At 36.6% G+C, this 20,345-nt stretch overlaps 4 protein-coding genes and 1 non-coding gene across 5 annotated transcripts; all 5 read right to left on the bottom strand.

Moving 5' to 3' along the window:
- Positions 1-297: 297 nt before the first annotated feature.
- UBQ1 (ubiquitin extension protein 1) lies at positions 298-3,201 on the bottom strand. The gene is made up of 5 exons (XM_059607049.2): positions 2,973-3,201; positions 2,777-2,863; positions 2,578-2,680; positions 626-692; positions 298-499 (listed from the first exon to the last, which is right to left on the bottom strand). Exons 1-5 carry the CDS (start codon positions 3,073-3,075, stop codon positions 473-475), a joined length of 387 nt encoding a protein of 128 aa, XP_059463032.1. The 5' UTR covers positions 3,076-3,201; the 3' UTR covers positions 298-472.
- Positions 3,202-5,432: 2,231 nt separating this feature from the next.
- On the bottom strand, positions 5,433-8,969 carry LOC132191794 (small ribosomal subunit protein uS11x). Its single transcript, XM_059606893.2, has 6 exons — positions 8,860-8,969; positions 7,418-7,537; positions 7,253-7,298; positions 6,498-6,583; positions 6,063-6,192; positions 5,433-5,729 (listed from the first exon to the last, which is right to left on the bottom strand). Exons 1-6 carry the CDS (start codon positions 8,860-8,862, stop codon positions 5,662-5,664), a joined length of 453 nt encoding a protein of 150 aa, XP_059462876.1. The 5' UTR covers positions 8,863-8,969; the 3' UTR covers positions 5,433-5,661.
- A 1,919-nt stretch (positions 8,970-10,888) lies between these two features.
- Positions 10,889-15,513, bottom strand: LOC132162525 (alpha/beta-Hydrolases superfamily protein). The gene is made up of 5 exons (XM_059572760.2): positions 15,133-15,513; positions 14,615-14,853; positions 12,891-13,003; positions 11,333-11,473; positions 10,889-11,218 (listed from the first exon to the last, which is right to left on the bottom strand). Exons 1-5 carry the CDS (start codon positions 15,386-15,388, stop codon positions 10,948-10,950), a joined length of 1,020 nt encoding a protein of 339 aa, XP_059428743.2. The 5' UTR covers positions 15,389-15,513; the 3' UTR covers positions 10,889-10,947.
- A 62-nt stretch (positions 15,514-15,575) lies between these two features.
- On the bottom strand, positions 15,576-15,655 carry TRNAL-UAG (transfer RNA leucine (anticodon UAG)). Its single transcript has one exon. It is a non-coding gene; the product is annotated as a tRNA-Leu (tRNA).
- A 709-nt stretch (positions 15,656-16,364) lies between these two features.
- On the bottom strand, positions 16,365-19,748 carry LOC132192108 (chaperone protein dnaJ-like protein). The gene is made up of 8 exons (XM_059607325.2): positions 19,469-19,748; positions 19,008-19,125; positions 18,732-18,851; positions 18,246-18,332; positions 17,819-17,895; positions 17,558-17,685; positions 16,861-17,000; positions 16,365-16,659 (listed from the first exon to the last, which is right to left on the bottom strand). The coding sequence occupies exons 1-8, from the start codon at positions 19,669-19,671 to the stop codon at positions 16,582-16,584; spliced, it is 951 nt and encodes a 316-aa protein (XP_059463308.2). The 5' UTR covers positions 19,672-19,748; the 3' UTR covers positions 16,365-16,581.
- Positions 19,749-20,345: the final 597 nt, after the last annotated feature.

Consider the following 20,345-nt stretch of genomic DNA (forward strand, 5'->3'; position numbering starts at 1 on the left):
ATTTTTAGTTAGAAGATATTACAAATTAGGTATTAGCTAAATTAGATATTCTCCTCTTCGTATATTAAAAAGCAGCTTAATATTCAGATCCGCAGGCTACACAAATACTGTTTTGCTCGTATTTGGACAGGAGAGATGCCTACAAGTAGAGCACCATCTCGAAAATCTATGATTTTAACAATTTTCATTGGTCAGATAAGATGTCTTATCTAGCAGATGGATCAAACCGAAAAGATGAAAAATATAAGAGAAACACCCATTCATCCTGGAAAGAAAATCACAACATGCACATGAATGTGATAACTGAAGAAGACCCATCACAATATTTTGATATCAAAATTGGAACACGTTCATAAATGTTGACTAACAGTAGAAAATCCATTACGATGTAAACCACATACAGTATTTCTTGGTCCTAATATCAACTTTCAAATTTTAATCGGCGACACTAAACAAAATAGCAGTACAGAGTTTACTTAATCTTCTTCTTTGGCCTCAACTGCAAGAAGGAAAAAATTAGGTTACAATATTGTAGAGATTTGTCAAAAATCAGCAGACAACAGTTCACAACAACTAGAATTAAAACAACCCAAAAATTAAACTTTCAATAAAAAACTAAAAGGACCTGATTGCTATGACCACACTTCTTCTTCCGGCAGTTTACAGCCCTTGGGTGCAGACGAGCATAACATCTAGCATATAAAAACAGGAGATAATGATTGGCAAAGTAAAAACATAGTGCAATTCGATTTGTGAAAAACAAATGATGTATAAATCAAAAGCAGCATACAAACTCCATTACTGAGGCAAAACAAAATAAAATTACAGACCACTAAAGTCAAAGCTGTGGGCAAGCATACGGGATAATTTCATCTGGAAAATATTCACAGAAAGTGCTTGCCCAAAAATATACACAACATACACTTTTTCCAAAAGATTTGAGTGGCAGATAGCAACCCAAACTATAAAACACTAAATCAAAGTCACATCAAGTTGGGGAAATGCAACCACTCTTTCTTCGCAACTGTTCTACATGAACAATAAACTTATAACCATTAAGAACAAACTGCTAACCAAAGAGTAGCATATTTATCAAATCTGACACAAAAATCCACACAAAGTTCTCCTCTACCACCCAATTGATGTTTTCTCCCTTCTATCTCATACCTTCCTCTCTCCCACCACCCCATAAGCGTCTCTCTTTATAGTCCTGCCCAAATCACCAGTAATGTACGTACTCCCTTGGCAGTGGACATTAACAAGTAATCGACTAGCAAATAGTCAAATACGAAACGTACCACCTGTTAAGTTACAGCAACAGTAACAAAAAACCCAGTTGACAAAATTAAAATGGAAATTAATATTGGGACTAGGATGCCCTCCTTTGCACTTACAGAGTTAAAAGCAAGAGAGGGTTCAACTTACAGTCCCCACCAATTTCTCATACATAAATATTGTAGTAAAAGACAAGGTGGTTTCAAACTTAGGTGAAGTTTAACCAAGTTTTCAAAATAGTGACCATGTGGCTACTGTTGGCTAGCACCAACATAAATAACCCAGCCAAACCCCTTCACTCTTTTCCTTCCCTCAACCTGAGTGACATTTTGTCCAGCCCAAGATAGAACAAGCACGATTTAGTGTCACCCCTCAAGTATATTTTAAAGTAATTCTTATGCCAAAAACATTATGTACCACTCGTGAAAATCAACTGCCACTATACAAGTCCAGCTGACAAAGTTGAATGGAAAATCAATATTGGGAACAAGAAAAACCACTTTTGCATGTAAACAGCATAAGAGTATAAGTTATTGTCCCGTCAATAAAAATATAAACAAATCAATCAATCAGAGAAAAGAATGAGATAGAATAGGAACCCAGCTCTGCACACGAAATAAAGAGTCATAGAAAGAATGGTTACTTATTCAAAAAAAAAGAATCCAACACAACCCCTAACGTGCAGCATCTGAGCCACTCAAATTGAATCTCTCCCCATCTAGTCCAAGACCAAACAAGGACACAGTGCCATCTCTATTTTATTCTAAAATGAAAACTATGGTGTCACAGCCATGAAAATCAACTGCAAGTAAATAAGTCTATCTGACAAAGTTGAAGAATGGAAATTATTATCTGGATCAAGCATAACCTGTCGTTCACCTCAAAAGCAGAAGAGGCCAAGTATTTGTCCCTTAAAGAACACATCTAACCCATTGACCCCAGTAGAAGAACATATAAAAAGAAATCATCAATCCAATGCTTTGAACACCCAGAAGTCCCTCCATTCAAATCTACGCCACATGACCAGTGTATACGGCCATGTAAACAAATAAAATTCGTTGATTGAAGTTTTCACAATATCAAGTACTTAAACATAATACATCACAGCAAAAGAAGCCACTTGGCTCGCTATTCTTATCCTACATTTCACCATCAACCAAGCCACCAAATGGTAAAAAATATATCATCAGCAAACGAATAAATAAATTTACAAGTATTGAAACATTCAAAATCACAAATCCCAAAAGTAACTCAACCGTAAATGCAGTAATATCATATAAACCACATATAGAGCATTCTTACTTGCGGCAAATCGTCTTGTCTTGATTGTATTTGCGGGCCAAAGCCATCAAAGAAGGCTCAATGATCCCTCCACGAAGCCTCAGCACCAGATGCAACGTCGACTCTGAACAACACCAACGAACAGACAAGCAAATAAATTAAATAAAAATCAATTTTACAACACAGGGCGAGAGGGCGCACAAGAAAGAGAGAGGGAAACCTTTCTGAATGTTATAGTCGGCTAGGGTTCGGCCATCTTCGAGCTGCTTTCCAGCGAAGATCAAGCGCTGCTGATCCGGAGGAATTCCTGTGCAGCCACACACACCAGATCATCTTGTAAGCTTACAGATTTTAATAAGTCTAAACCACTCGGTTCTGATAATCAAAAAGAGAACAAAGAGGTTTAGAAAAAATACCTTCCTTGTCTTGGATCTTGGCCTTGACATTGTCGATGGTGTCACTGCTCTCGACCTCGAGAGTAATGGTCTTCCCGGTTAGGGTTTTCACGAATATCTGCATTTCTCTCTCTCTCTCTCTCTCCCTTCCTTTCTCTCTACTCCGTAGGGTTAAGTGCGACTTTTATACTCTGTTTCTAGGGTTTCGCTTTGGTTCTCTCAAGGAGGCGGTTAGGTTCCTACGACCTACGACCTACGAATTTGATTTCCGATTGTTGACCCGACCCGACCCAAAACCAGCGATGGTTATATGGTAAGCGAAGAAGCTTGGCACATTGGGCTAAAAACGGCTCGTCGTTCTTTTAGTTATACTGTCTGCCGTGCTTATACAATTCCTTAGTCTTGTGATCGACGAAAGTCACGAAATAAATCCAAACCGTGTCCTTTAGTTTTTGGAAAATGTTGAGAGAATTATAATTTTTACTATGACCCTTTACAAATTGACCTTGCCAACTATTAACTATAATTAAATTTAAATATCATATAAATTATTACATTAATTAGTTTATAAAAAGCTTGTAGTAAAACTATAATATTCTTTTTCTTCTATTTTTTTTTTTTTTTTTGGAGAAAAAAACTATAATATTCTTGGCTGCACTTATATTCACCTTTAAATATTAAAACACATTGCATTGCAAAATTCTTTAAAAAAGTGGGATCGGTAGTGACAGGATTGTATGTCTCTTCTTTCTTGAGGGTGTGTTGCGTTTTTCTAAGAAATGCCTTTACGGCTTGTGCTCTTGCTTTTATTTTTGCAGTTTTGATATAATTCTTAGAGAATATCTTCTATTCAGTCGTGGCAGGAAACATGAGCTTTCTGCCCTCCAATAGAAGAAAGCCACGTCAGTTAAAGCATAAAAAGTGCACAAAATTTGCCTACCTCAAGCTGAAAGCCAAGGCTACTCATCATTGCCGACACTGAAACACGCCGCCACCACCTAGGCAGAAACCACCGGCCAAATTCGATCTCCACCACCCACATTCGAACCCCCCGCCCAGTCCACCACCCAGACCACCGCCCAAATTCGAGCCCCACTACCCATGCCCAGATTCGTATTCAACTTTCTCTGACCAGATACCCACTTTCTCTCTCTTCAATTTGATCCAAATTTTGCTATTTTAGGTTAAGAATAAAGGCAAATTATGTGCAATTGTTGGCGGATGCAGATGGGTTTTGAAGAATCTTGGTTTCTCTGATATGTAATCCTCGTTTTTGAATTGTTCTGTTTCGATTTGTAATGATCATAATGTACAAATGGAAAGTTGTTTAAGCATATGTGGTTGTGTTCTGTTTTTGGTAGATGCTGTTTTTTCTTCTTTTGGTTGCTAATCAATTGTCAATCGGCTTGTATTATAGATTTTACGATCTGGGCATGCTAAAAAGATAAACTCTTTTCGTGTCCTTTCTACGCAAGATTTTTTATGATTGTGACCCATGTTCTGAGTTTTGAAGGATGGGTGTTGAAATTGGCTTTTTTGGTTCATTTTGATCCTGTTGATCTGGCTTTTTTAAGTTGTGATGAATTTACGTGAATAGAAGTTTTTATTCAGGTGAGATGGGTGGCGTGGTCTGGGTGGCATGGGTGGCGTGGGATATTCGCCATGGGTTGGGCTTGGTGGTGGCAGGGTCATCTGGTCGCCGTGGGTTGGGCTAGGCGGTGGCGGCGTGGTTTGGTCGTTGGGATGGGTAGCGGAGCTGGGTGGAGCAGCGTGGGCTTGGCGGAGCTGGGCAGGGCAGCATCTCTGCCTGGGAGGTGGCGGCGTGGTACCTGGCAGCCGACATGAAGCTTGAGAAATTTGTTGGGTTCAAACAATTTTCTAAGCTTTTGTTGTTTGAGATATTGTGAAGTTTGATGTTTGTGATATAATTTGGTGCAACCAAGTTTACTTTGTTATGTGTGATAATCTGATTTGTCACTCACTTATTGGTGGGCAAAAACATCCATTTTTTTGCCACGCCCGTATAGAAGACGCACTCTCATTCTTATCCTACCCCAAAAAAGAAGAACCAAACTAAACGAACCAGAGAAGAAAAAACAAATGCTGAACCATTTTTCTATTCCTAAGTTGCAGAGATCGGCAAATGGTATTGTCTATTTGAAGACAGTAACACTTTCGATGATTGTTTAACCCGACAACTTAGTTGCAAACACCTGAAGAGATAGACCGCTGACATTCTTAATACTGTTCTTGGGTCGAGATTAAGATAGTAAAATACCACCCGGCAGTTTTAAGAAATGTAAACTCAACGGCCTAGCAACATTACAGCATTCAGACTGGGGACGATGAAAACATGGTTTGAACCAAGGCATCAATCAATCAAGACAATTGGCCAAATCCGGAGAAACTATTTCATAAAAGTTAATTAAAAAAGGTTGACTTCGGAAAAAAAAAAAAAAAAAAAAAGGAACCATCAAGACAATCACAAATTAAGTTCCATATCCAACTTGGCTTCAGAAGATCACAAGCGAAATATTAAAAGTAACCCATAAAAAACATATTTTGTTTCAATTAAATGATCAGATCTCAACCTAACAAAAATCAAAACTACAAGTATTGTTCTCAAAAGGAAGATAACATGGTTGCATCTAGACTGAAGAAGTCCAAGCAAAGATAGCAGCTGATTCGGCTTGATCTGACATGGAAAGAATCACAACCTTCTCCCCCTTCTGCCGCCCTTTCTACGAGTACTGTCGCTAGGAATTGGGGTCACATCCTCTGAAAACAATATAACAAGGTCTATTATTCTCTGCAGAGGAATTCAAAACCAAGAAACATCCACAGTAGGAAAGATAAATCAAGAGAATTGTGGGATCTCAATTGAATAGTGGCAGTTGGGTGCATGCAGTGCAGGCACTGAGCCAGATATCAAAAAGACAAAAGTTCAATAATTACAAATCAGTGGTGGCGTAATTCATATAGAGCTGCAGATACCAGAGTCTTTAGGAGAGAGGAGAAAAGAAGATGGAGGGGTTGGATAAGAGAATTAGAATAAAACAATTTACATACTAAAACCCAACAAGCCTTAATGGATAAAGAGAACAGCAATACCTATGCGGCCAATTTTCATGCCTGAACGAGCAAGGGCTCTAAGTGCTGACTGGGCACCTGGACCAGGAGTCTTAGTCTTGTTCCCTCCAGTAGCCCGCAGTTTTATATGTAGAGCAGTAATGCCAAGTTCCTGCAAATTACAAGCAAGAAGAATCAAGAAGAATTTTTAGACCAAACAAGAATTGTGAAAATTTTTGATTCATACACAAGCGAAATACAAACATCCCACTTCCATGATGGAAAAACTATCAGATCACCAACTAATAGAGCTCACATACATACAAATAAAGTCAAACTAGACCTGAAAAATGACAAACTAAAAACCAGGAGACCAGATTCACATAGATTCTAATTCTGCAGTTGCACATCAATTAAGAACTAATTTTTTGATAAGTTGCACATCAATTAAGGAGTTAGGAGAGGTATAGCACAAACCTTGCATCTTTGAGAAACATCCTGTGCTGCAAGCATAGCTGCATATGGTGATGATTCATCTCTATCAGCTTTCACCTTCATGCCACCTTGGGAAAGAGAAAATGAGTCACGGAATAAATAGGAGGCAAACTAAAGAAAATGGAAGTTAAGACAAAGTCGCCTGAAAAGAAGTAAAGATGCTATATCTAAATCAAGCAGCAACCAACCACCAAGTACGTCAACAGCATATAGCCTTCTATGTGAAAAAATAAATCAACGAAATAGAAGTAGGACCAGGAAGATTCTCAAAAGAACTGAATCATAGGAGAACCGTACATATATTAGAACACAATAAGATTGTTTGAGAAACAAAATTTCAACTACTAGAATAATCATATATCAGAGAAATTGGTCATTTACTATCTATCTATCTATCTATCTACACACACATATATACATATTGAGATGCCTAAGCTAAATCCCCACATGTACCCGGAAACTAGCAAGATCAACACGGGTTGCACCAAAAGGATTCCAGTAGGATTTGAATACAGGCCAGAATGGTAGATTTGAACACAGGTCAACGCTTCCTGAGACATTCTAAACCCATGTTGAAGAGCCACTCAAACTAACCCCTGGCTTTAGGCACCACGGAACTTTGGTCAATTGATATTAGAATGTCCACATTTTAGTTAATGGTAGATATGCTATTGTTTAAGACATAGACATAAAAAATATCCACATTATAGTGAGCCAAGAGCAAGACCATGTCATACCAGTAATGCGAACAAGTGTTTCCCCTCCAGACAAGTCAGTCACATGCTGCAATTCAAACAAAAACATTTTATACGATTGAACTGGAAGATAATTAATCTACCAAAAATGTTATACAAATGAATTACAAGAAAAATTCATGAACATTTACAATAGTTAATACTTACAATGAATGTGTCATTGAACGAGGCAAAAATGTGGGCCACACCAAAAACCTGCTCTCCTTCACGTGTAGCGGGTCCTAGTGTAACATTTTCTTCTTTGGGCTCCCTGGTTTTCCTTCTTGACTTCAAAATCCACACAAAGGATATGTAAGAACTCATACACACGGTCCAAGAATTACAAACACAAAGTTGGGAAAACCAAATAAAAGTAAACCCAATTGGCACCATTGTGCAAACAGACACGTATTCAAGAGCTCAAATTTTAAAGGAAGAAAGCCATGATAAGGACCACTCTCTTTTGCTATCATCAGCTCTCCCATCATTCCTTATACATCCAAAATCTCAATTAAGACACGTGCCCCAACAAACATGTTAGGATCACCTGTTGACCCCACTTACAAAATGTCAAGTCCAAGCATTTTTATTGACCACAATACTCCTCCCAGGAAGAAAGCAAAAAATGCTCCATTGGGTTCTCAAAAAATACAATAGGAAGCCAAAGAATAAAAAGAAAAAAAAAAATCTACCTAGTTTTGTTGGGTATCTTTAAACCATTTCAAGCTATTTCCTTTCCTTGCCCTAATATTTTCAGAGAAACAAACGAAAAGGTATGTCACTATTGATACTTCAACAATGATTTTAACTTGCAGTTCTGTAAATTGAGTCTACACTTGGCCCTCACATGTTGGTTGATATGCCATAAGTATACACAATACAGAGGGAGCTTTTGCATAGCAACAGAGATCACACTCATTGAAACACTCATCAACATCAAACTAACCTAGTAATTAGCTTACAGAAAGGTATCACATTACCATTATGAATCGGTTCGGTTACCAGGAAAGATGCAAAAAATAAAAAAGACTAAATCTTTCTTATTCTCTTTTACATGATTCACAGTTCACACACAAAAAAGGACCCTTTTCAATAACCATATGAGGCACAATTGAGCTGAACAATTTCAGCTTTTTTCTGAACATCAAACAACAAGAACAATGTTTGGCACATCTTCACTTTTCCCACAATTTCTCAGTATCAAACAGAAAGTAACCCAATCTATTCAACACATCAGAAGAGAACGTCAAATCAAGGTTTATCTCTATCCCATTACATAATACAATGAAAATCCAATACTGGAGTTTGGTTGCCAAGAAAACTGAGAAAGGATATTTCTTTCTCATGCTTCCATAAAATTTAAAAAAAAATTCACAGCAGCCAAAGCAAGCGGTTGCATTACTCTCACTCGTAGTTGCACAAAACCTATTTTAATTTACGAATCTTAAGACAAATGCGACCTAATATTCCAAAGTTTCGGTTATTTTCATATTGTTTTTCCGCGCTTTCTCGACCACCAAACTACCAGAGTTTCTATTACGCAATGCTGGTTCTCAGATCACGAAAATTGAAGTCAAAGAGAGAGGAGAGATAGGAGTAGAGACGCTTACCATGGCTGCGATGAGCAAATGGAAGTTAGGTGTATCGCGAACTCTGACGCTGCTCGGCCTTCGGAAACCCTAGCTGGTAGGAGAGCCGACGTGTATCATTGCCGTTTTATAGCTAGGGTTTTTGGACCGAAAGAGCCTGCGAAATAACCGAAATTCCCCTGAAGTTCTTTCAATTTTAAATCTGACCCTGAAAGTTTACAGGTATTCCTCATTGTGGTTACATCCCCTACTTATATATAAAATAAAATAAATAAATAAATAATAAAAAATTTTAAAAAATTGTTTACGTCCCCCTAAAGGTACATGGATATTCTCTTTGTAGGAGTAATTTCATTATTAATATTTTATTTTGTTGACAAAAGTTTATGTATTCTTTTCAAATACATAAATAAGTAGGGGATGTAAAGGTATATGTAAGCTGTAAAGTTTATGTATTCCCCCTAAAGGTACATGACCACCCCTTCTTCTTTACACACACATATATATTAGTTTTTTTTTTCTTCGAATTTGTAGGGGTATTTTTGTTTTATTGAATAAATTTGTGGTCTTTTTTGTTGTCATTGGGGGTGACGTTCATTTAATCAATAGTTTGGGCGGATATTGACAATTGAAAAGTACTTTAAGGGGTTTATGCAGACTTTTCCCTATTTTGGTTTATCTAGTGATGTATATAATGTTATATTATTAAAATTTTTTAAATGGCATGGCCACATATTAACCAAGTGACATCATGTATACTATTACATGAAATAAAATAAAATATCAACCCTAAAACGAAAAGGAGAAAGGATTAAGACACTGATTATAGATAATACTTTAAATATTGCAATTTTTTTACAAGCTAAGCATCCAATTAGTTGAGAATATGTCCTATTCAATATTAAGTTTTTAGTAATGTTAAAGACATTATATTTTGTACTATAAGTTCTTTACAAATTGATGTGCCAATTCATATACAACTTATTACGTGATCCCGTTAAAATGTTGACTATTATATGACAATTTTAATTTTTCTCTTTTTCATTGAACACTTTAAACCCTTTAGTGCCTTTTATAGCACCCAGGCCTAACACCAACTTTACTACCGTCTTTGAATGATTTGTTAATATTTTAGAACTACTCACATAATTTCATTTTTGGAGTAACTATATTTATTTCATTTCAATTGTACCCTATTTGTAAATACCCCTAAACTTAAAAAAGTGACAATAAATCCACTCGAACTCCCAGCACTTTTCAGGTGACCCCGGGGCCTTTTATTAGGATTTTCTATTAGGTTTGACAAAAATCATCACAGGGCCTTCTATTATAATTTTTTTTTTTTAATCCAAAAGCATAATTACACTTTGAGTAATGCTAGGTACCATCTTTTTATTCTCCTAAAGCTGATGTGGCTTTTAAAATTACCATTAAATTTTAAATGAATCATACTTGAATTTTGATAAAATGATGATTTTGAAAGCCGCATCAGCTTTAAGAAGATTATAAGAGAATAAAAAGATGGTATCTAACATTACTCTTACACTTTTACAAGAAAATGTCAAAATTGGTCATGTATATGCCATGTAGGGTGATTTTTCTCCAACTTACCAAAAAAAAAATGTTAATGATAAAATAACTCAAAAGTGTTGCAGAGTTTGGTGTGGGGTCAATTATCAATTTTTAAAATTTGAAAGGATGTTTATAAATAAAATGACAGTTCAAGAGACATAAAATGTAATTTTCCTAGGGTACACCAACAATACCAAATGAATAACACTACTCTTTCCATCTATTTCAAGCTGATTGATGTGACGTATTTTCAATTAATGTGAAATTAGTGAAATAGATAGATAGAAAAGAATAACATTACTCACTCCAAATTCAAACGTACGAAAATGACTGAAAGAAATTTGAAATCTTTCGAACGGTTTTGAGTTTTAATCAATAATTCTGCATTTCTCAAGTTTCGAGGTTCTACCAAAGTCATCATCTCAACCATTATCACTGCCTCATCCCAACATCAAAAATTATTTTAAAGTGTGTCATCACTGAATAACCAATCAAATTTCAGTATATAAATTTTTTCTATTGTTGATATCCAAGAAATCAACTACTATGAGGTCTAAGAGATGCAAGCTTTGGAGCAATGATCTCTAAAAGCCCCTTTGGGTTGTCTGCGTGAACCCAGTGGCCTGAATTGGGAAGCACGTGAACAGAAAACTTCCCCTCAGACCCATCTCCATCTCCTCCCCGATTGGCAAGGTCTTCAAGCTGCTGGATCACATCTTTGTCCCACCTGTCACTGTTCTCTGCACGGACAATTGCTATATCCATACCTTTTGGTGGATGCTCCAAAAGAGACCAATAAGACTTCTCCCTACAGGATTTTTACGTTCAATGTTTATTTTATTTTAAAACGAATACCAGTAGAAGTTTTTTTCTTTTTAAGGAAGTGATTTCAAATTGATCTCTAAGAAAATCATATATTTACCTGTATGAATTGAACATTTGCACAGCACCTTCAAGATTAAATGCCCATGTCTCATGCTCTCCTGATTTCTTGAGGTTGCTGCCTATCCATTCTGACAATGACTTTGAGAACCCAAGTTCAATCATACGACTCACAAGCCACCTGAAGTCTCAGGAACAAGATTTGTTTCAAAAGAAATTCAGCTTGGTGGATTCTATAATGGTGGCATATGACAACATTGTATATATCCCAATCTATTTTTTTTTTTTGGATGAATGAGCATTTCATTAACCAACAAAGAATACAAGAACCCTCTAGCTAATTCAGCTAGAACTCCAGGAAACCAGCAAGTCTCTTGAACACTCCACTATACATTAAAAGAAATATCCCAATCTACTTAGTTTTTGACAATAACAAAAGAAACACTTTTCACATAGAATCTAATATGATCCTTCACAATTTAACCAGACATAAAGAAATAAGAAGCCTCCAAGGCAGATGCTTGAATGAGGTAAGGGGTGTGAGGTAAGGGGTGTGAGTGTATACATGTGTGTTTGATTTTAAAAAAAGAAGCATTATCCAATGGTTGATTTGAAAAAAAAAAATGTATGGAGATGGACCAGAGATGGAAAAAAAAGCATTTCTCATATTTTATTAACAAGTAAATCAATCTTATTAAAAAGTGCAAAGAAGCACAACCCAAATACACAAGAAGTATACAATGCAACTTCAACTTCACCACTTCAGATCCAGATACTTTTTTTGATAAGTAATGTTGTATATATCAAAAGCACAGAGGGGTGCAACCTTAGTACACATGGAATATACAAGAGAACGCCTAGAAAGAAAGACATCTAAGAAGCTAATCTTTATACTTCTAGAACGCAACTTCACCTCACACCTGCATCTGGATGTCTACCCCGTGGTGATAGTAGGCCCACTTAACCCACCAACACTATATTACCCATGCATACAAATAAGGGACATGACTCTGGTAAAGTTCCTTGGCCTAGGTTCATTAAATTCTCATACATCACCGGTACATAAAAAAATGGAATTTATTATTTACTAGATTTCAATTAACAAATATGTGAGCAAATGTTACAGTTAGAAATGATGACTCCAATGAGAATTTTGTGATAAAATGTTCAATATAGAACTCAACAAAACTTTATTACACTTTGTTGGTGATTCAGAACTTATCAGAATATTGTGATAAAATTTGCAGTTTAGATCAAGTGTTATTATAATTCATTCCCTAGAAGCAAAAGTGAGTGTGTTGTTTAATATTCAAAAATCTTCCTTGCATTTTCCTCTTGCTTTGGAAGAACACTTGAACAACTATATTTTTTATATATAAAAATTCAATTTTACTTATCAAAAAAAAAAGTGTTATTATAATTCATATTTTTTTGGGTAGAATTTTGAGATGATGATCTTGATCTTCTATTCGCAATTTAAGAAAACACTTACCACTAATATGGTGATTTTTTTTTTACTTAAAATACTTGACCTAAGGATCTAAACCTAGGTTTTGCCACAAATAGTAATACATTACAAGAGGGAAAAAAGGTTTTACTTTCGTGATGGGACTGATGAAGGTAAGCTCTGTAAGGTCTGCAACACCTTCTCAACTTCTCCATCACTGTTTTGAGGGTTCACTTCTCCAGGGACGGAGTCCAGTACCCACAGCTGTTCTGCATCAGGCAAATAGAAAATGACAAAAATATTTTCTGATGTGCAAGTAACTGAAAATTTTAAATTTTACTTGGTCACTGGCTAACCTGAACTCTTAACAGGAATCACATTGCAACGAAAAAAAGCCGCACATATATATTAATAGCACCAGAAAAACTAATGAAATTTGGGAAATGATGTGTTAAAAGAAGCAAGATGGTACATTTAGAATCCAATGAGACAATCACAAATATGGATTGAAATAAAGCCGTGGGCAAGATGTCTTGCTGCTAATGAGCAAATATATACAAAAGATGGAATCTAACATTTATTAATGCCATACAGAACAATTATAATAAATGTAATCTATTTAGAACAAATGATGCAACTACAATCACAAATAATCGAACAAAATGAGGAGACTCATATTCCTATTATTGTGCATCCATGATCTAGGGAACACTTGTACAATGACCATTGATCGGCCAGGCAAAGTTTGTCACGAGCCCATGTCCGCTTGGAAAATCACTTTACAAACTTACCTACTACAAAACTATGCATAAGAACTGCAGTATGTTTGTTTTAGTGGAATTAGTTCATTTAATAAGTTACACTTTGGAGGAGGGGTCAACAATCTCCTTCCACACCCCCCCCCCCCCCCCCCCCCCCCCCCCCACCTTTAATTAAACAAAGATAACTCATATTCTCTTCTACTGCTTGCTACAAGCTAATCAACAATGGTAAATTAATGAATATATTTGAAACTTCTTCACCCATAATATTGAACCAAATAGCATGTGCCTCCATTTTTAGAAATATAACATGCAAAAAACTAAAACTCTATATATATGTGCAATAACCAGACGCTAGGTTAGATTTTTCTTATTCTTTCCTTTTTTTCTTCTTTCATGGATCAGAAATTGGGGTATTCTATGTTATAGTAAAAGGGAGATATAGCCCAGCCTCATCCAAGGATGAAGTAGGTTAGCAAACCCATAGAGACACAACTACATCCAGATATTGCAAAAAGTAATTCTATGTCGGGAGCACTCTCTTGGCTAAACTGACATGCACATCAGTATGATTTATCATGTATAACAACAGAAGCGACAGACACTAAATAGCTCACTATGTTTCCAAAATTTAGACCACCAAAAGGTAAGACATGTGCCAGATACAGCCCAGATCAGCTAAACAAAGTTGAGTGCCTATTCTAACTCTCATTTTCTTATAGATCTTGACTTATGCTAGCAATACTGCAAAGGACAGAGGGAAGACTTCTCAATACTCCCAAACCACCAAGCTTCGCATTCACATACATATGAGTCCCACCTGTGACCTGTGGCATTACATGTGCAACCCACATGTATCTGGGTACAAAGCACAGTGCTCCAGGAGTTCTGGACATGAAGAGAGACAATGCAATTGTCCAAGTTCCCACATACATAGGGTTTTAAATTTCAAACTGATATTGCTACAATTAGATAATCATTCCCATTGCATACTTTCCACATTTCCATAACTGCTTATAAAATTACGGAATACCTTGTAGTTTATGAAGCATACAACAATTTTAACATTAAATACATGGGCACTTATATCTATGAAACTTTGGCAAAGAAAAACCTGTTTGGGCAATGCAACAGATTCACCATAGTCGCCACGAGTACAGCTCTCCGCAAACTGAAGCGCAACCTTACCGCCCAAGGAGTGGCCTATAACAACATCTGGCCAAGCCCAACCTCGAGCCTTCACTAAATGAGCCAAATCATTGGCCGCATTCACCATGTCATGAGGTGGTTCTAGGCCTTTTATCTCAGCTGATCTTCCATGGTTCCTCAAATCCACAAGCACCATCCTCCATTCTATACAAACATATATAACAAAAAGGCTTCTGAAATTGAGTAAATGCGGAGAATCGGACCTTACGATGGGTTTGGTCGCTAAGAAAAAAATCATACAAGAGAACAAAACAAAAATTCCAAAATTATGATCCAAATTGCTCCGGTTTCAGAATAAAACACTAATTTGAGTGAAAACCGAAGATTAACTAATTCCAAACAATAAAAAATCTAAGATTAGATTGCGAGAGTCGAGAGAGAGAGAGACTCAGAGAGAGAGAGAGATAGAGAGAGAGAGATTACCAGAGGAAGTAGAGGAATTGGAGAGGGTGGAAGCAAGACTTCGAGAGAAAGATCTCCAATTTCTGCCAGATCCCAAGAGGCCATGAAGAACAAAGGCCGTTGAGTGGTACGGCTTCTCTGTTGAAGCTCGGACCTCTTCGTACGCTATGGTTTCCAGCGATCTTCTGCTTCCGCAATGATGATGAGGTGGACTCGGTGATTTCAGGAACCGAGTCAGGAGATGGAAACCCGTTTTGTTCCTCAGAGTTCTTGCCATGTCCACTTTGCGTTCGAGGCGTGAGTCGGAGCGACTCGGTTAGAGAAGCAGCGAGGTGCTAAATGGCCATGAGCAAGGTACAAAAAAGCTTAAAAAATTAGTGCGAAGAAGAACCAGGGGTTTGGTAAACGACGACGTCTAGTCGTTTATTTTGACAGTGGACAAAAATGATTTTACTACTTTATATTGACAGCTGTGGGATTTGAACCCACGCCCTTTCGGACCAGAGCCTAAATCTGGCGCCTTAGACCACTCGGCCAAACTGTCAGATGACTTAGAACGTACAACAAATTTTATATAATTGTTATAAACGTATTATTTTTTTGTTTTTCTTAACCTTGTTAGCATCCGTACTTTTTTAAGATTACTTTTTCCTCCATTTAATCTCGAGTCTCTGGACAATGAGTTATCTTCTAGAATAATTGAGTTTCCATGAAAACAGTATATCTCCTCACAAAGTTGTCTTCTAAATTGAATTTGTAAAATTTCTTTTAACTTAGTCTATTAAATATCTTTAGAGCACACAATTCTCATATTTATTTGTAATCCTATTTATTTGTTATTTTAATCTTATTAAAAAATGTATGTAAGAATCACATATTTTAAGAATATATGTTAATTTAATAGACTAAATTAAAATAATTTTTTTCAACTCAATTTGAGGTAAAACTTTTATCTTTTTTGATTTAGTTCGGTCAATATTAAGACCATATTTGTCCTATCTACTGATGAATCTTCACACTTTGCTACACTTCCTAATGATGATTAGAAGCCGATGTTGTTTGGCCAAGTAAAATCAGTGGAACGATGAACCGCTCACTTGCAAGGGTATTGGGTGATTTTTTGGCCCAATAACCCCAACGGGCAGTACCCATATATAGGCCACCCACCCATATACGGGCGGACAGGTGCTCAAAACCAGCCCCCGCCCGGGGCAGTTCTGGTGGCGGTCAAGAACTTTTCTCTGCCCGTAAGATGCAACAGATAATTCCCTCAGCACTCACACTGGGAATAGCATACAATTCGCAGGATTTGTAATCAGGAAGCAAAGAGAAGATTGTATTTGTAGTAGCCTAGTAGAGAATGTCGGCTTTTGTCTTTCAACAAAATGTTTACTCAGATTTTTATTTTTATTTTTATTTTTCCTGAGGTCCTCTTAGAAGAAAATTATATTAGAAGGCCTCCAATCCTCGTCAGTCAAACGGATCTATTCGTGGGTCATGTTCGCTAGCCATCAACATCCCGGTGCACAGGCATGTCGGGCACATTACCTACATGTGAGTGCATATAATCAGTGAGTGAGTGAGAGGGGAAGAGCTTAACAGTGGCACTGCAATAGCAATCAAACGAAAACTAGGCACAACACATAGGACTCATGGATCAAGCTATAAGTTATAATTAAAAGCAGTCTTATAAGTTGACAATGCCAATTCATTTTCCATGAATAAGCTGTCTCTGATCAGATTATATACCTTTCCTGCGCCAGAGCAGTTTGGACACCTCTTTGTTGTCGGCACTTGCAGAGGGCGATCAGAAGCAGTGGATACTACTGAGAGAGGATCAATGCTCAGGCATACGCCGCTTGCAGAACATCGAGCACAGGCCAAATAACCTGACCATAGGACAACAGAAAATATGTTGAACCCATGAATTTGAAAGAACATAAGACGGTGCATAAAAGATCCACAAACTTAAGCTATCATAATGTCAATAGATAAGATGACAATATAAAATCAATCTACTTCTGAAGATCTTGATGAAACTGTCCCACAAGCATCTGAATGCAATACCTCGCAGCTCAAAAACAAATAAAAGAATATAACACAATCCAATCAGAAATTGATAGGCCACACTTTCTGTATTCAGCAGCAAATTAATTGGACATTGATTCATAAATATGGAAACCCCTTAGGCTATGGGAGGTTTAGACAATCTTTCATATTACAGAATCAGGTCTAGCTCAATTACAAAAAGTTCATCAGTACCACACCCTTCAGCCTATCAAGTATACAATTTATATCTCAGCAATTGGTGAATGAAGATGAGTGTGCTTTCAAATGCAACCATTAAGCAGGAAACTCAACTTGATATACAAAAGCATGTCCTCAATTAAAATTGTTACATACCAGATGAATGTATTAATAATTAAAACGTTCATTAGTACCATACCAGTTCCATAGCAATATTTGCATCTTTTCTTTTCTTGTTGCTCCACATTGTTAGCTTCAATTAACATCAGAGCTGAAATGACACCCACGGCCCCGCCCGAAAAAGATGCCACAATGGGATCAACCTGGCTGATTTGAGAAAAATTGAACAAGTGCAATTTAGAGCACTAATTAAGAAGATGTGTAGCTCATCAACGCCAAAATTTTGGTTTCTTTAGAATTCAGAATAAAAAAAAGGAGAAATGCTACTCGAAGTGAATACCTTAACTGCAAAGGCAAATGCATGCTGCGTATAAAATCTTCATATGAGGTGCCACCTAAACCCAATTTTAGCTCCAGCTGCCATGAAAAAAATGTAGACATTTAACGCACATCATGGTTAAGCATTGAAAGAACGTATACACACTTATGATCTGATAATAAAAACCCCAAATTCCAGAGAACTACAAGAAAATTTATATGTAATCACCATCAGTGTGATCAGAAACACCTAATATCTAAGTTATTGGGAATTTTAACAGGTGCGGAACTGGATATTACAGCTCCATAACACACACACACACACATACAAGAGAAGAAAAAAAAAAAAAAAAAAAAAAACAGTTACTGACGTTAGACAATAAAAATTGACACTTTCTTATTATTGTAAAAGTGAATGACAAATCAAATAGCTACTCTTATAAACTTACTGTTGGAGCAATAAGGCCCCCAAATGCGATTATTCCCGCTATAAATGACAAGCTAGTCAAGTACAGCTGCTTCAACGTCTTTGGTGTCTAGTTCAAAAGGAAATGCACAATGTTAGCCTCACATAAAAATAAAAATAAACGATAAATGCTCTAATGATACAGATCTCAGAAGAGAATAAGAATTTAAGAGAATAAGAATTTAAGAGACTAAAAATAAAGAGAGCAGAGTATGAGGAAATGCTGTTCCCGTACACAGGCTTACAGGATATCTCAGAAATGCATAATTAGGATTAAATAAATGATGCATTTGTTGTGCTAAATATCAATAATTACAGGATTCTAAGCATCTTTTCCAACTTTTCATTAGCATTTTCCTCTCTACATCTTCCATAAAATGAAGAACCCCAAGTACAGGCTTGGCAACTATAGACATGCTTTCTTAGGTGAATATCCAAATCTCCTTGCAACAATCATTTCAAAACTCACCACATGAGGGAGGAAAGGAATAGATGATGTCATTTCGGGCATCTCATCGGCTTCTTCCTCACTGCTTTCATCAATACCTTTCACACCCTTGATCCGCTCTTGCACCCGTAATCTCCTTACCTATGCAAGTTCCAGCTAAAACATTTATGTAAATCCATAAAAAAACGCTACTTAACCACAGAAAGTGCAACAATGTACAGAAAAATTTCAAAGGAATTAGGCTCTGCCAGATTAATATACATTTGGGACTGACTCTAAGAAATTAACAAACTTCACCTCTTCCATGAGGAGAAAGATCTTATTGCGTCTACTCCTTATGTTATTTTGAATTTCCCGCAGCTGCATCTGAACAAAATCCTGGACAGTTTCCGGTCCTTCTATGATGCAAAAGTTGCTAAAAAAATTGAAAAAAAAAAAACCACAAAAATTGAATGAGATTGCTAGCATACGGGAAATAAGTATCGACTCTCAGACGGTACCGGTCGTTATATATTAGGCGGACTACTTCAGCTTATATAATTCAATCTCTTTCATACAAATTCATTAGGAAAATTCAATTCTGTTACAGAAACAAGCTAGGAGCATTCTTATAGTTTATTTTATCTTAAATTCATCCCTAAATGCTGTCATAGTGTCATGCTTGTTTTTCCGACATTTTCTCGGCAACCAAACTGAAATACACAAAAATTTGAATAAAAATTATAAAATTCAAAGCAAACAAACAAACTAAAAAAAACCTCGGGATGTTATCGCTAGAGGCGTCCTTCGAAGAAGAAGAAGAAGAACAGACGATTCGCGGGCGTGTGGAGGTGCCTTTGAAGAAAGCGAAACGTTTCGCGTTTTCATTGAAAGAGGTACAAAAAATTAGGGTTTTAGAGGAATCGAGCTTAAGAGGAGAGGTTGGTGAGAGGAAATGAGAGCGGAGAGAGAGAGTAGACATTGTCTCTATCCTTCGCTCATTCCAAAATTGCAGACACAGAGAGAGAGGGAGAGAGAGAGAGAGAGACAGTAGACGTGGTTTAGTGGGAAACGAAGGAAAAGGATGAGGGGGAATCTAAGGGCTGCTCGATGTATCCAACGATAAGTGTGATGCCACGTGTTTCATGTCAACTGCTTTGTAGCGCGAGATTGTTCCTTTACCGTTGACGGTTGCCATCCCATTGTTGTTAGAGAGCAGGGAATTGGGCTTTTCGGCCTCGTTCAGTTCACTTTTAGTTGGGCCTAGCCTACCAAAAAAATGATACCCGCAAGGATTTTTGCATATTTTAATTAATTGATGGTCTAAAATAAATTATTCAGAAAATGGTCTAACATTCATCCAACAACATTATTAACATGACACTCATAATCAATTATTGGATATTTTTTTATTTAATAAGAATTAATCCAAAAGTTAATTTAGAGTGACACATCAGTATTGTTAAATGAATGTTGAATAGATTTATAGTATTTAACATTAATTTATTAAAAAAAACTTCTTCTGATGCGATTTAATATTCATCTATTCTAGTTTGGAAGAAACATTGTCACTATACGAGCATTTTGCTAGCATTATACGGAGGCGAAACCATTTACAAATCACAATAAGGTAGGCTCAATTGAACTATTTCAATT

Source organism: Corylus avellana, chromosome 10 (assembly GCF_965113065.1).
Source record: "Corylus avellana chromosome 10, dhCorAvel1.hap1.2, whole genome shotgun sequence".
Taxonomy (NCBI): domain Eukaryota; kingdom Viridiplantae; phylum Streptophyta; class Magnoliopsida; order Fagales; family Betulaceae; genus Corylus; species Corylus avellana.